General features: G+C 42.2%; 1 protein-coding gene across 3 annotated transcripts in view; it reads right to left on the bottom strand.

Annotated features, from left to right (window-relative positions):
- The window catches only part of LOC125017774 (RAS guanyl-releasing protein 2-like), a 44,941-nt gene that overhangs the window by 14,169 nt on the left and 17,134 nt on the right, over positions 1-13,638 (bottom strand). For 2 of the 3 annotated variants that reach the window (XM_047601371.1, XM_047601296.1), the window contains exons 6-13: positions 13,429-13,579; positions 12,523-12,696; positions 8,877-8,993; positions 8,160-8,441; positions 4,906-4,983; positions 2,969-3,091; positions 1,060-1,175; positions 817-958 (exon numbers count right to left, since the gene is read on the bottom strand). In XM_047601371.1, coding sequence (XP_047457327.1) covers positions 817-958; positions 1,060-1,175; positions 2,969-3,091; positions 4,906-4,983; positions 8,160-8,441; positions 8,877-8,993; positions 12,523-12,696; positions 13,429-13,579 — 1,183 coding nt within the window. The remainder of the gene's footprint in view (positions 1-816; positions 959-1,059; positions 1,176-2,968; positions 3,092-4,905; positions 4,984-8,159; positions 8,442-8,876; positions 8,994-12,522; positions 12,697-13,428; positions 13,580-13,638) is intronic. The other variant, XM_047601449.1, reaches the window with a different exon arrangement.

Raw genomic sequence — 13,638 nt, 5'->3', positions numbered from 1 at the left:
GTCCGGGCCCCGCGGCACCGCCGAGGCAAATAATTAAGTGCAGATAGCGTCGGTAGCGAGCACGCCACAACCTTCGGCCTTTTAAACAAACCGCGACGCGCGCGCTATCGATCGAGGCGACGGAGCGCTCGATGGGTTTGAAAACATGAAAGCAGAGATCGATACTCGTCTAAGACCTTCACTGAAGCTGGAAGGGTTCGTTTAAAAGTATCGCATGTACAGTAGTTTGGAAAAAAATGTAAGCAGCACCATGTTCTTAACCGTAGGCCTTCGACAGAGGGTCTGCGACCCCTAGCAGGTCCACAGAGGTACTGCAGGGGGGCGGAAAATCTTTGGTTGATTAGACATTTTTTTATATATTTTTTAAAAATTTTCCCTTACAAATTAAAATTTCTTTAAATACACATCAACATGAATCCAGCGTATTTTAGTAAAGGGATAAATGGAGCCAGAACATATTTCAGTCAACACTTCACTCATTCAGCGAGCCAATGAAGAGGTCGCATATTACACACCGATTCTGTTCGGTTCGCCGCTATTGGCCGAGAGCCTATTCAGTCCCCAGGTGAAAAGAGAAGCTAATAGTGCAGCTATATATATATATATATTTATATATGATTATTATTTTTACAGCTTAATATTGAATGCAAAATGTTAATAATAATGTATATTTATGAATAGTTTAATATAGAACACATATAGTAGGTAGGGGGTCCCTACTTAATCTCTCCATCAGTTTTGAGTCCTTGGGCTGAATACGACCCATGCTCTAAACATGTTTTACTGTTCATATGGGAGTAGAAGGTGTTTACTCACGAAGCCAGCGCAGTGCTCGCAGAACGTGGGCTTGACGTAGGTGGCCTCGGTGAAAGTGTGGATGAAGCCCATCTTGCAGTTGAGCAGGGAGCTGGCTTTCATGAAGTAGTCTATCATCTCGTCCCTGCTGATCTGCCCGTCTCTGCGAGGAGAAGCACAAAGAGCTGAGCCCCGTGCAAAGGCACAAAAGACTGTAACGTGCACGAAGCGACGTGCACGGAGTGAATTTTTGCAGGCGCTCACTGGTTCTTGTCCAGTTCCCCAAACTTGCTGAGGTATGGGAAGTTGTTCCTGATGGCTTCAAATTCATCCCTGGAGATGTGGCCATCGCCGTCCGCGTCGAAGTTCTTGAAGACGGACTGTGGGCGAAAGAGTTAATCGAAGCCTGTAAGTATCATATGCACACTTTTAAAATACCCGAATCAGTCATCTTAACAGGAGTTTGCATGTTTTTGAGCGCTTCAACAAGCGTGACTCTGTAAAATCTGCTGCAGCCGAGGCCAAAAAAAGCGAAAACTTGACAGGAAGTCTAAAGTAGGACAGCCTCAATCAGCTGCAGTAAAAACTGCTGATTTCTGACTAAACATTCACAGTCTGGGGTTCCATTCAGATCTCCAACTAACATCTGACGAGTGGACAGCCTTACAGTAAGTACCTGTGGTCAGACCTGGCAGAGCCACAAATAGCTCTGACATATTTTTTTACGTGACAGTCATGACGTGGGGAAATGGTAAATATTTTGAAAGCGAGTGTGAAGTTCACAGTCAATAAAACCACAAACTAGAGCTGGGTGGGTAGGAGGAGCTAAGTATGTCCTAATAGTCAGTATGTTTACATGCACGAGAATATGCACGTGAAAATAATTATTACCTTAATCCGACTTTAACTGGACAACTTACGCTTGTGTAAACACGTTACTGCGACTAAAATTGGATTTCTCCTTATCTGAATAAGACACCCAGATAATGTGATTGGAAATTTTCTCCGGGATATATACACGTTAGTCTGAGTTTAACTAGAAAACTACAAAAAATATGTAACAATACATAAAACCTATTATTATGAATGAAATTCCAACGTCCTCAAACGAGCACCTGTCAATTAGCAACACTTTAGCTTGTTACTACTGACAGAATTAGTTAAATTTGCGCAAAAACAAAGCAAAAACTAGTTTTAACCGTAGAATCTGATGAGGTTTCGTACCTTGTCCACTTGAATCACCCTGTTGTCATGTTCTGACACCGACTTGCGTATGGACCCTTTGCAACCAATAGGTGGCAGACTAAAAGGTCTAAATGAAAACTTAATGTCCACATATGAGGACGCAGGGTGTCAGGAGGTTAATGTACCGGCATATTTGATTACACAGCGTTATGAAACACTGCGCTGTGAGACACTGTTTCAGACTGGACCATTTTCAATTTTACGCTTGTAAACACACATGGTGTGACTGTGTCTGCGAGGTGGCGTGAAGATAGAAAGGTCTAATAAGTGAAGCGGCAAAAAATACTGTGATACTGTCAGAATTTTGAAATATACCGTGATATACATCATACCACCACATGCTTGACATTACTGCTACTACTAAGCTGCCCTCTTGTGAGCCCAGTATGAATGTGCTTACTTCTTCTTTGCATGCTTTAGGACATGCCAAAATATAACAAGCAGAACCAGCACAGTGGAGGCAGACACAGCAATATCTATAACTGTATGTATTGTTTACTATGAATAGACTGCTACACCAACAGGGCTGCAGCAGCTGCGACTATACCCACAAAAAAAAAAAAAAAAAAACACCCCAGGGTCGTGAATCTTGGTGAGTTCTTAATTATATTCATCTTATCTTTTAAGAAGAGAAAAAAAAAGGGTAATGTTGTTGCAAAGTCAGACCGAGCCCAGATTTAATGACATATTTCCATGGTTTTCTAACCAACTATTTAGCAGACTAGGCAAAAAAAGGGAACTACAATCCCACAGTTGAAAAAGATATGAGTTACGCAATTTTCAGTTAAAATTTATGCTGAATGTTGAAATCTGTTGTAACTGGCAGACAACTGCAGTCAACAGTTCATCCTTATCTTTGCAGTGTATCCTGTAACTCAACAATTAACCCCCGAGGGAAGGGCTAATGGGAAGCCGGAGGGGAACTCACCTCCACCATCTTCTCTATGTGTTTCTTGATGATCGTCGGGTCAGCGTTGGGCTTCACCGACACGGCCCACTCATCGATCATCGTTGGCTTGGAGTCAGGTGCGGGTGTGGGGCTGGAATTCTGCTACAACCAATGGACATGAGATCAATATTAACCCTATCCACACACACACACACACAAAAAAAATAATAAGCCGCTGTACTGAGCAGAAGTCAAGAGGATGAAATATTTCCAGCCTGGATTTGTGGTACTTGCAAATCAGCCTTTCTACATGTACCGTATAGGATATTAAGGACAGGGACGTATACGTACAGTGGGGGAAATAAGTATTTGATCCCCTGCTGAATTTGTAAGTTTGCCCACTTCCATAGAAATGATCAGACTCTGGTTTTTATGGTTGTTTACTGGTTATGGGTATAGACAGAATATCAATCGAAAATGCATAAAAAACACACAATCTAAAAGTTATAAATTGTTATGTATTTTATTAAGGGAAATAAGTATTTGATCCCCAACAATTCACTTAGAATTCAGGCTCCTACAGATTGGCTGGTGCGCATGTGGCACACAGCTGTGCTCAGTCAACTAATTACCAATACTCCTGATCTTAACTCGTCATGTATATAAAGCACACCTGCTCTAAGAATCAGTTTCTTACATTCCAACTTCTACAGCACCATGGGCAAGACCAAAGAGCTGTCAAAAGATGTCAGGGACAAGATTGTAGACCTGCACAAGGCTGGTATAGGTTACAAAACCATCAGCAAAAGGCTTGGTGAGAAGGTGACAACTATTGGTGCCATTATTCGCAAGTGGAAGACCCATAAAAGGACCATCAACTGTCCTCGGTCTGGAGCTCCCCGCAAAATCTCGCCTCATGGAGTGAGGATGATGATGAGAAAGGTGAGGGAGCAGCCTAAAACAACACGGCAGGAGCTTGTTAATGATCTGGAAGCAGTTGGGACCTCCGTCACCAAGAAAACAGTTGGCAACACACTGCGCCGTTATGGATTGAACTCTTGCAGTGCCCGCAAGGTCCCCCTGCTCAAGAAGGCACATGTACAGGCCCGCCTTAAGTTTGCCAGTGAACATCTAAATGACTCAGAGAAGGCTTGGGAGAAAGTGCTGTGGTCTGACAAAACCAAAGTTGAGCTATTTGGCATTAACTCGGCCCGCCATGTTTGGAGGATGAAAAAAAAGTGGGTATGACCCAAAGAACACCATACCCACGGTTAAGCATGGAGGTGGAAACATCATGTTTTGGGGCTGTTTTTCAGCAAAGGGTACAGGGCAACTTCACCGCATTATGGGGCCAATGAATGCAGCCATGTACTGTAACATCTTGGACAAAAACCTTCTTTCCTCAGCAAGAACACTGAAGATGCCTCGTGGGTGGGTTTTCCAACATGACAATGACCCAAAACATACTGCCAGGACAACAAAGGAGTGGCTCAAGAAGAAGCATATTAAGGTCATGGAGTGGCCTAGTCAGTCTCCAGACCTTAACCCGATCGAAAACCTGTGGAGGGAGCTGAAGCTCCGAGTTTCCAAGAGGCAGCCAAGAAACTTGAAGGATTTAGAGACTGTCTGTAAAGATGAATGGGCCAAAATCCCTCCTGCGCTGTGTGCAAACCTGGTGACCAACTACAAGAAACGTCTCATCGCTGTGCTTGCCAACAAAGGTTTCTCTACAAAGTACTGACTTGTGTTGTGCTTGGGGATCAAATACTTATTTCCCTTAATAAAATACATAACAATTTATAACTTTTAGATTGTGTGTTTTTTATGCATTTTCAACTGATATTCTGTCTATACCCATAACCAGTAAACAACCATAAAAACCAGAGTCTGATCATTTCTATGGAAGTGGGCAAACTTACAAATTCAGCAGGGGATCAAATACTTATTTCCCCCACTGTATGCATTATGCTGCTTACTGCTGCTGGCTTGCGAGGTTCTCTCTGTAAAGACATTTGGTAGATCTCCTCCTCTGTGTGATACTGGTCCAGAGACACCTGCACAGAAAAAAGCCAGCGTGAGTGAAGCTTCGGTAAAACCTCCGGTCCTTATCTAACCCTAGGACCCTATTCGCCTGCATTTATATAGTGACAAGTGGTATTTAGTGGCAGTTTACTATCATTCCCTGCAGTGTACTATACAATACTGCATCCCTGAACATAGGCAAACCCCTCAGTCATGTTTAAAGTAAGCAGACATCGGCCTTGAAGTGTCAGTTAAATTGTTATATGTACTATTCTCCACATTCAGGTATTAACGTCTTTAAATAGATTTTTTAAAGCCGTAGTCACTGTAATTGCCAAGTCTTCATTTGAGAATCAAATCTGCGCTCCCATAAACTGCCATAAAGTGGAGCCTGGTGCCAACTGACCAATGTGGGATTCCTATATTTAACCTCTAAAGCTCATAGAATTGACTCTGCGCATAAATATTCATATCGGAATATGCAGAAGTTTGTAATCGTAGTTTTGTGTTTTTTTAAAGGTCACACATTATATCCTTTTTTTTTTTTTCAGCAGATTGATTTAACCCTCAGGCACCTGTTTAATTTACTACCCTCACACACAGACACACATAGACACACACCTCATAATAGCCTGCTAAGCTCAATAACATGAGCACAAAAACGAATTAAATAACAAATATTTTATGCTATAATGGGGAAATGGCAGATTTTAGTGCTTTACACTAAAAATGATATATTTGACTATTTTTCTCCTAAATGAAACCCTAATATTGCAGAATGAATGTTATAATGGATAATATGTTATAATGGAAGTCAATGGCACATTTTTGTCCATTAAGAGTAAATTTTAAATCTGATGCTACACAAAAACTAATAACCCAATCAAGTCAATATTTTAGATAATCTTGGTCATGCCCAAGACTGATCTGAACAAAATGCCCCAGCCACCCAACATCAATTTTATGTCAAATAGCTCATTTTCCATGTTTTGTTTTGAATTGTTTTTTTTTCGTAAAAAACAACAGTGACTTCAAGTAATCAAACTGACATTAAAAGGGTTAAAATCCCTCAAAATGAATAAAGTGCAGAAAAAAGATATTCATCCGCTAAGTTTTTATAGCAGTCTTTGGATATGGATGTTTTAACACAGCCAAAATGGCAGCCAAATGAAGAGTAAAATTTTGCCCAAATGGACAAAAATGTCCCTGGGGTTCCCCGAGGGTTAAATATCACATGTTCCTAGACTGTGTCTTTTAATGTTTTAGCTCAAAACACTACACAAATATACCACATCGCATCAAACCTGTCCAAGCGTTATAAATTATCGATATTATTAACTATTTTTATTAACGGAAAAATGAGCAGATGGTGTTTTCTGAATCTAAAATTTTGTTTTACACGCGATTACGTTAATTGAGAAGGCTGAAAAATTGGAGAAACTCCATCCTCATTAACACAAAGGCCCTGTCCAACCAGTCCATTGTAGCAATTGCTGAGCAGAGCCACCGTACATTAAAAACAGCCGCCATGGCAACAGGTGAGGGGAGCAGCCTCTATTTTTTGTGCCTCTTAACACGTCGCTGCTGCCAGCCGCCACACATAATTACCCACTGCATCCATTGTTGGACTCGGATTGTTTCCCTCGATGCTACTCTCTTACTATAATTGTGTTTCCTGTCTTTCATTGAGTTGAATGTGTAAATGTGGAAGGAAAAAGAAACACATGTATGTAGTTTATCTGAGAGGTTAATCAACGTGAGTCAAATTAACAAGTAAAATCTACTTATTGTAGCTCTCTATGCCGGCACGCCGTCTGTTTGTCGGTATTTCGCCGGATCTATTGACTTTCTTTCCATCTTATCGCGGCGAGCCAAGCAGGACTCAAGTAGCTCAACTTCAATAAGCACTGGCATAAGATAATTGGGTATTGACTCTGTCCAGCAAACATTCCTGATGCCTCTCAGCTCCAAAAACCTGTCAAGTGGTTTCTCTAGGTCAAAAAAAAAAAAAAACGTGACGGCAGCTGCAATCTTGCACAAACACCTTCAGCCAGATGGATTGGGTAATTGATCTCTTGGGTTTGTTTAAACTTCCGAAAGATCTCCTTCTCAAATGGTGGAAACCCTTATCTGCATCTACTAATGACGGACACATGTAGGCTGTAAAGTCCTGGCAAAACATCCCCCAAGGTTTCAAGCCAAGGTTTCAAAGGTATAGACTCTTCATTCCCAAAGTTAAACACAAGGCTCGCCCTTTTACAACAAAATATATAATTGTATAATGTTATATGTGTAATTTCCTTAACCTTATTTTGACAAGTGAAATTGGACCTTTTGGACATTTTATTTTTTAATTAAACTGCAAGCAGCACCGTATTTTTTTCTCAAGTATTTTTTAATTTTATGTATTTGTATATATATATTTTTTATTACATTTATTACCTATACTACTTCCGCATATATAATATGTAAATATCTAGTCCCTGTAATTCCTGTTAACTTTTTCAATTTAGTCCCATAAATCAAATCAAAACTTTATTTGTGTAACAGCTTTCACACAAAACAACTGCAGCACCCCATGTTCACATCCTCCATGGACAGTCGATACATTTATGGTGTTGTTTCTTTCTTTTTTTGTATGTTCTTTGTTCCTTAAAAGTGTCTTGTAGTTGCACGTCATGTTGCTCCCTTGTGCCTTATATTGCTCCCAAAGGACTGAGTTGCACATTTGGAAATGCGAGACTTTAACTAGCGTCCAGGATCATCGTCCTCCTAATGACTTTGAATGTTGAGTATGTCGAGTATTTCTCTTGCATCTATTGTGGTGTGCTTGTTACTTTCATCACATCAATGTTTCAATTACGCCACTTTCCAGTAATCATGTATAATTCATTTCTTACTCTCCTGACCACTCTGAACCATGTCGGTTTACGCCATTTGAGTGCTTTTGCGTTTGCAGGTTTGTGTTTTAAAAGCTTTGGTTACATCTAAGGTTGTCTGCTCACAGACTTTGTCCCAGCTGGCTACAGTCTGTTTGACCATGAGCCAGGCAAATCCCAGCGGAACGAAAGGCTGCGTTACCAAACAGGCTGGACGCAAAATGTTTCCTCCTAGATTGTTTCCATCATGACGAATAAACTCTCAGGCCTTCCTGCAGGATCTGATGTTGCTATGGCTGTTATGTGGTGGTGGAATACAATCAACTCACCGTAAGCAAGTTGAGCAGGTCTGTGTTCGCATCGATCCTAGGCGGTGTGGTCTGGATGACTGCCAGCTCCTGAAGTATGGCGTACAGCTGCTGGGTCTTGGCCAGGTTGACCCGCGTCTTCTCCTTGTCCGCCCAGTCTGGCAGCGCTACGTGCACCGCTATCAGGTCTTTCAGGTGCACGCCGAGGATGGGGAACCGGAAGCCCGAGCACTCGGAGAAACGCTTGCGGTACTGACTGTAGTTCCCACAGGATGTCACCAGCTCAATTAAGTTGTTGAAAACCTGCAGTTGAGCGAACGGGGAGGGAAGACATTAGTTCGGTGGGAAAGGATGGACACGAGAGTTGGCTGGAAAGGAACGGCTTATCTCAAGAGAGATTTGTTTGGAAGGATCACAAACATTCTGTAAAACTTTCCTCCAGATGGAGTTACATAACCTGAGAGACACTGTAACTCCACCAACTGTTGCGATTAACTTTCTTGTCATGTGGCTCAAACTCATATAGTCCTAAAAAGACACTGCGTGGGAGTAATCGGCACAGACAAGAAGCTTGGCAGCTCTCGCAGAGAAGATGTGGAGTACCAAATAAAGATTCAATATCACTTGTTAAGCTAAGTGCATCGATACGCTGTGGACATTGACTTTGTTGAGTAGTGTCTGGCCGTGCATGACGGAAATAGATCGGCCACAGTTAGAGAGGAAGAGCAGCTACTGCACCTTGTTGGTCTCTGCACTGACGTGGGCCTGCGTGTCTTTGAGACGAGAGATGGAGCTGTTGCTGAGGCCGCCCACCACCGCCATGAGCGTGTTGAAGTTCTGCAACTGGAGCAGCTTCTGTCAGCAGAGAAGGAACATATATATATATATATATTAGGGGTGAGTGTGAAAGACGAGGGAGTTTATAAATGTGCGAGCCGCTACCAAAAGCGAGTAGGCCAAAAAGGATTTTAGGTAGAGGGAAAAAAAGACGGAAGGTGAAGCAGATCTGCGTGCACTGAGATTTTATTGAATGTTCAAACCTGTCTGTGTCAAAGTTAGGCTAACTCTTTGTGAATGGCACTCTGCAGGGCGCCATGCTGCCCTTCAGCCTGCTGGCATCTCACAGAAAATCAATGGAGTCACAGCTGCGTGGGAGGGATGCCAGAGGGGATCATTTGATTGAGCTCAAACACCCTTTGGAATCAATTTGCAAAGCATTGTAGAAGGCAGACCATTATTTGCAGGGCAGGTTTCAGCCACGCTGCACGTGCATGTGGGCATCAATGAGGCCTGGGAAAGGTTTAATTGTCAACATGCCAGGACTATTCAGTTGGTGGAGAAAAACGCCGCTGTGTATAATAGGGTTGGGTGACGGGGTTCATCCTCTTGTCCACTAATTGTTATCATGCAGTCGATTGTGATGTGGTATTGTTTATCAAAGCCAGGCAGCGCACTCGCAGAAAAACAAAGTGTGAGATGAATTGGAAGTGAGCTTTAGGTAACGTGAAATAAAAAAGCAGTTATAGTAACATTTTTAATTATACCAAAGTGTCTGCAGTGGAGAAAAAAATCTCATAAACCTGAGTCATTTGTAACGCACACTCAATGGGAAACTGAAATGGGACACAATCAGTGCACCCTGAGGGAAGCTTTAGGAAATGTCAAGTACATTAACGCCACCGTCTGTGCTGCCTCTGAACACATCTGAAAGCAGCTTGAGCTAAAATGTTTTCCCCGCGTGAACTCGCGCTGGGCTACATTTCTGAATATCAAACTTTGAGGCATGTTAAATTGGCAAACGATTAACGGCAGAAATTTTCAGCAGAGACAATCTTTCTCGGATGTCTCCATCCAAATGCTCGCCCATTCTGTGTCAACGGCACCGTCCCAAAAACGATTCATTATAAGGCGACGCACAGACGCAAGAAATATCTAAAACTAAAATTTGATTCGACTTTTATTCAGCCTCAGAGGCTGATCTGGAGGCCACATTTGTAAGGAAGCAAAATGTGCAAAAGACGTCAGAGTTTGGATAAAATTTGGCCACAGGAAATAGTAAAACAACAAAATCATTGGGACAAAGACAACTAAAGGGTGTATACTTATGCTACGTCCAATGAGATGCTTTCACACTCCCCAACTAGTAGTGTGTATGTAACTGCTACCTAACCCTAACCCTTTATCTGAATCAGTTCTGCCTGTAACCCTAACCCTAACCCTAACCCTAACCCTAACCGGCCTCTAACCCTAACCTTATTCAGCCTCTAACCCTAACCCTACCCCTATTCTGCCTCTAACCCTAACCCTACCCTTGTTTAGCCTCTAACCCCAACCCTATTCAGCCTCTAACCCTAACCTTATTCAGCCTCTAACCCTACCCCCATTCAACCTCTAACCCTACCTCTATTCAGCCTCTAACCCTAACCCTACCCTTACTCAGCCTCTAACCCTAACCCTATTCAGCCTCTTACCCTAACCCTACCCCTATTCAGCCTCTTACCCTAACCCTACCCTTACTCAGCCTCTAACCCTACCCTTATTCTGCCTCAGTTCTGCCTCTAACTCCAACCCTTTTTCTGGAGGGGGGTGACCTAAGCGATAGTACAGTTAATCCCTAATTGGAATGTCATTAGTTTTGCAGTATTCATCTACAAAGTAATTTTGGTGCCAGGAGGCAGAACAGGTCCAAATGTTCTCCATCAATGAGTGTCAAACACTTAGGAGAGCTCTGCTGGGCTCCCCTGACAAGTGCCCTACTGAGGTGTTACAGCGCTGGGCGTACTCTAACAGAGAGAGGTGAAAAACAACCTGTTGTGGCCCTTCTAAATAAATAATGCCAAACTGGCAGCTGTTATGCAGATAAAGAGAAGGGAGGCGACCATGACATCTCGCTACGGCTACGACGATCCAAGCCTAAACTCGCAGAGCACTGCGTTAGTGGGATGGAAATTCTTCCTGTGCACTTTCTATAGCTGACTGACGCCCCCCTCGCACGGTGGAGATGAGTGAGCTATCACATAGAGTGAAAACTCAGCCCATATGGCAGACCAAAGCTAATGATAACATCAAGATGAAATTAAATCAATTAGAGCGAAGCCCAGGACGCCATTTAAAGAGATGTATTCCGTAGAGAAAACGACGACGGTCTCCAGGCATATGGTCAGAGAACCATATAAGGCAGCCGGCTGGTAGTAAATTAAGATTAAGATTAAAGGCATCTTGACCTGAAGATACTCATAGATGATTATAGTAAGACTACGCAGACCCTAACGCCATAGCCTGACGTTTACTGCGACAGAAATTTAGCTACACAAGAGCTAGATCGCAAGAGCTGTGATTGGTCTGCATGGCAGTAACATGTTTCTGTTTCTATTTCTGGCTGCTTCTACATCTCCACAATTTTCTAATTGATTGTTTTGGATCAATAAAGACAAAACACATCGAGGAAAGGTTACCTGAGGTTCGGAGATACAAACATTTGCATTAATCAGCTTTGGCGAAATTTCGGCAAAAGTTTTGGCAAAAGTTTCAGTCGCCATCATTGAAAGTAAAGCAGGAAACAGAAACAAAAATTAACCAGACGGGCAAAAAAGACACAGCTCTGACTAGCGTTAGCGTGGTTGTAGTCAAGTTTAACCACCTGCACCCTTTCTACCCGAGGAGCTTAATTTTGAAAGGATTAACTACCTTTATTTTTTCAAATAATTGCATTCTTCATTCTTCTTCAATTCAACTTTCTATATGTAGAGTGAGAGTCAGGAGCTGTAAGTTACGTAATATGCAACACTTTGAGTGAGTCCTTTTTAATTAAAATTTCCATTAAGTTTTATTTATATAGCACAATCCAAATCTCTTTGAAGACGCTTTAAACGGCCCATAGCCTGAAACTGTTCTCTATGAAAAGAATTATTCCCACATAATGTTTTCATTTTGTGTTGTTTTTGCAGCCAAACGGTTCATTTTAATTGTTTTACAAGCTAATTCATCATTTGGAACAATAAAAAAAGCCCTACTATAATGCTTAAAATGCATCACCACGCAGCAAGGCTTTTCTGTTTTTGTTAATTCCAAGAGAAGCAAGGATTTCCCTTATTCCTTCAAATCCCCTTTAGATTAATTTAATTTTCTTGTTATCCAGATTTGTGCCTAATAGGAAATCATCCTTTAGATCATTAAATGCACGGAGGTAAACTCCACAGTGTCTTTTCCCCTTCTCTCTGCACCTGTTGGCTTTCATTCTTCATTTCTAATTCACCCCCCCCCCCCCCCCTTCTCTCTTCTCACACGGCCCAAGCAAATCGCCGTCTATCAATCTGGTTTTTCACGCACCCCGAACCCCCGTGACATTCCCGAACCTGATCTGAATAGGGCCCAGCAGACAGACCTGTGCCACTCTGATGAAATGGGAGATGACAGTAGCTCTCTGCGGGGCGGTGGGCTTGCTGAGCACCATAAGCTGGATCCACTGGGAGACGCTGTTAAAGAGCGTGATGAAGCGCTCCAGGATGGGGTTATCCACCGTGCAGCCGTGCATCACAAAGCTGTGGTAGTCCTGGAACTAAAAGGTGAAGTGCAGTATTGAAAACTTCCATTTACTCAAAAACAAAAACTACAGCATACTCACATCCCCGTTTATCATAACCATGCGATCAATGATTAGATCACTATCAGATTTTTGGTTCTAGATATGATATGAAATCAAGTATTGACACTAACCTCATCTAACAACCAGTGTTTTGTGTAACAAGCTGAATATGAGCTGTTTAAAAAAAAAAAAAGCATCTGCCACAGATGGTACGTCTGAAAGAGCTAGTGTTCTGGGGGCTTTATGGAGAGTAGAGACTAAAAATATGGACGTATGTCAGACTTACATGAGAATACTCAGACGACTCATCGGTATATTATGTAACTGTGGGCCTCAGCTTAGCTTACTCCATCTTTTGTGTCATCAGGGGAATCTCTTTTAAAAGAGGAACAGATGCAAAGCGGAGAGAAATGGTGCATTGCCACCACGCTCCCCCCATCCTGCCACCATTTACCACCACACTGGAATAAATTATCTATAAAAAAAATAATCTCCCACCATTTAAATCTGCACAAACCCAGTCATTTGCTTTGCCTCCCAAAATAACACTTAAAGGGAAAAAAAAAATGTTTCAAGACAACAAATATAATCACTACCCAGTGATTTTCACCACCACGCTTGGCAACTAAAATTATCCTGTAAACACTGAATTGCTTTGTAAGTATTCAGGAAATGTGAAATGGTGACAGGATGTGGCTCACTGACCAGAATTTTGCAGAAGGATTTGTACTCCAGATAGGTCAGGTGTTCAGCCAGCTCGCAGGAATCGAGGTGATCGAACAGCAGGGACATTTTCCTCTTTTTGGACACAGATGGGACACGCTGAGTCACCTGTCGCTTCCACTTATACGATGGCCTGAAAGGGGCAAAGGAAAAAAGCACACTTTTCTCTTTTCAGGTCTTTTGGAACAACAA

This window comes from Mugil cephalus, chromosome 1 (genome assembly GCF_022458985.1).
Source record: "Mugil cephalus isolate CIBA_MC_2020 chromosome 1, CIBA_Mcephalus_1.1, whole genome shotgun sequence".
NCBI classification, from domain to species: Eukaryota; Metazoa; Chordata; class Actinopteri; order Mugiliformes; family Mugilidae; genus Mugil; species Mugil cephalus.
Note: the sequence above shows the minus strand (reverse complement) of the source record. Positions and strands in the feature narration are given on the sequence as shown.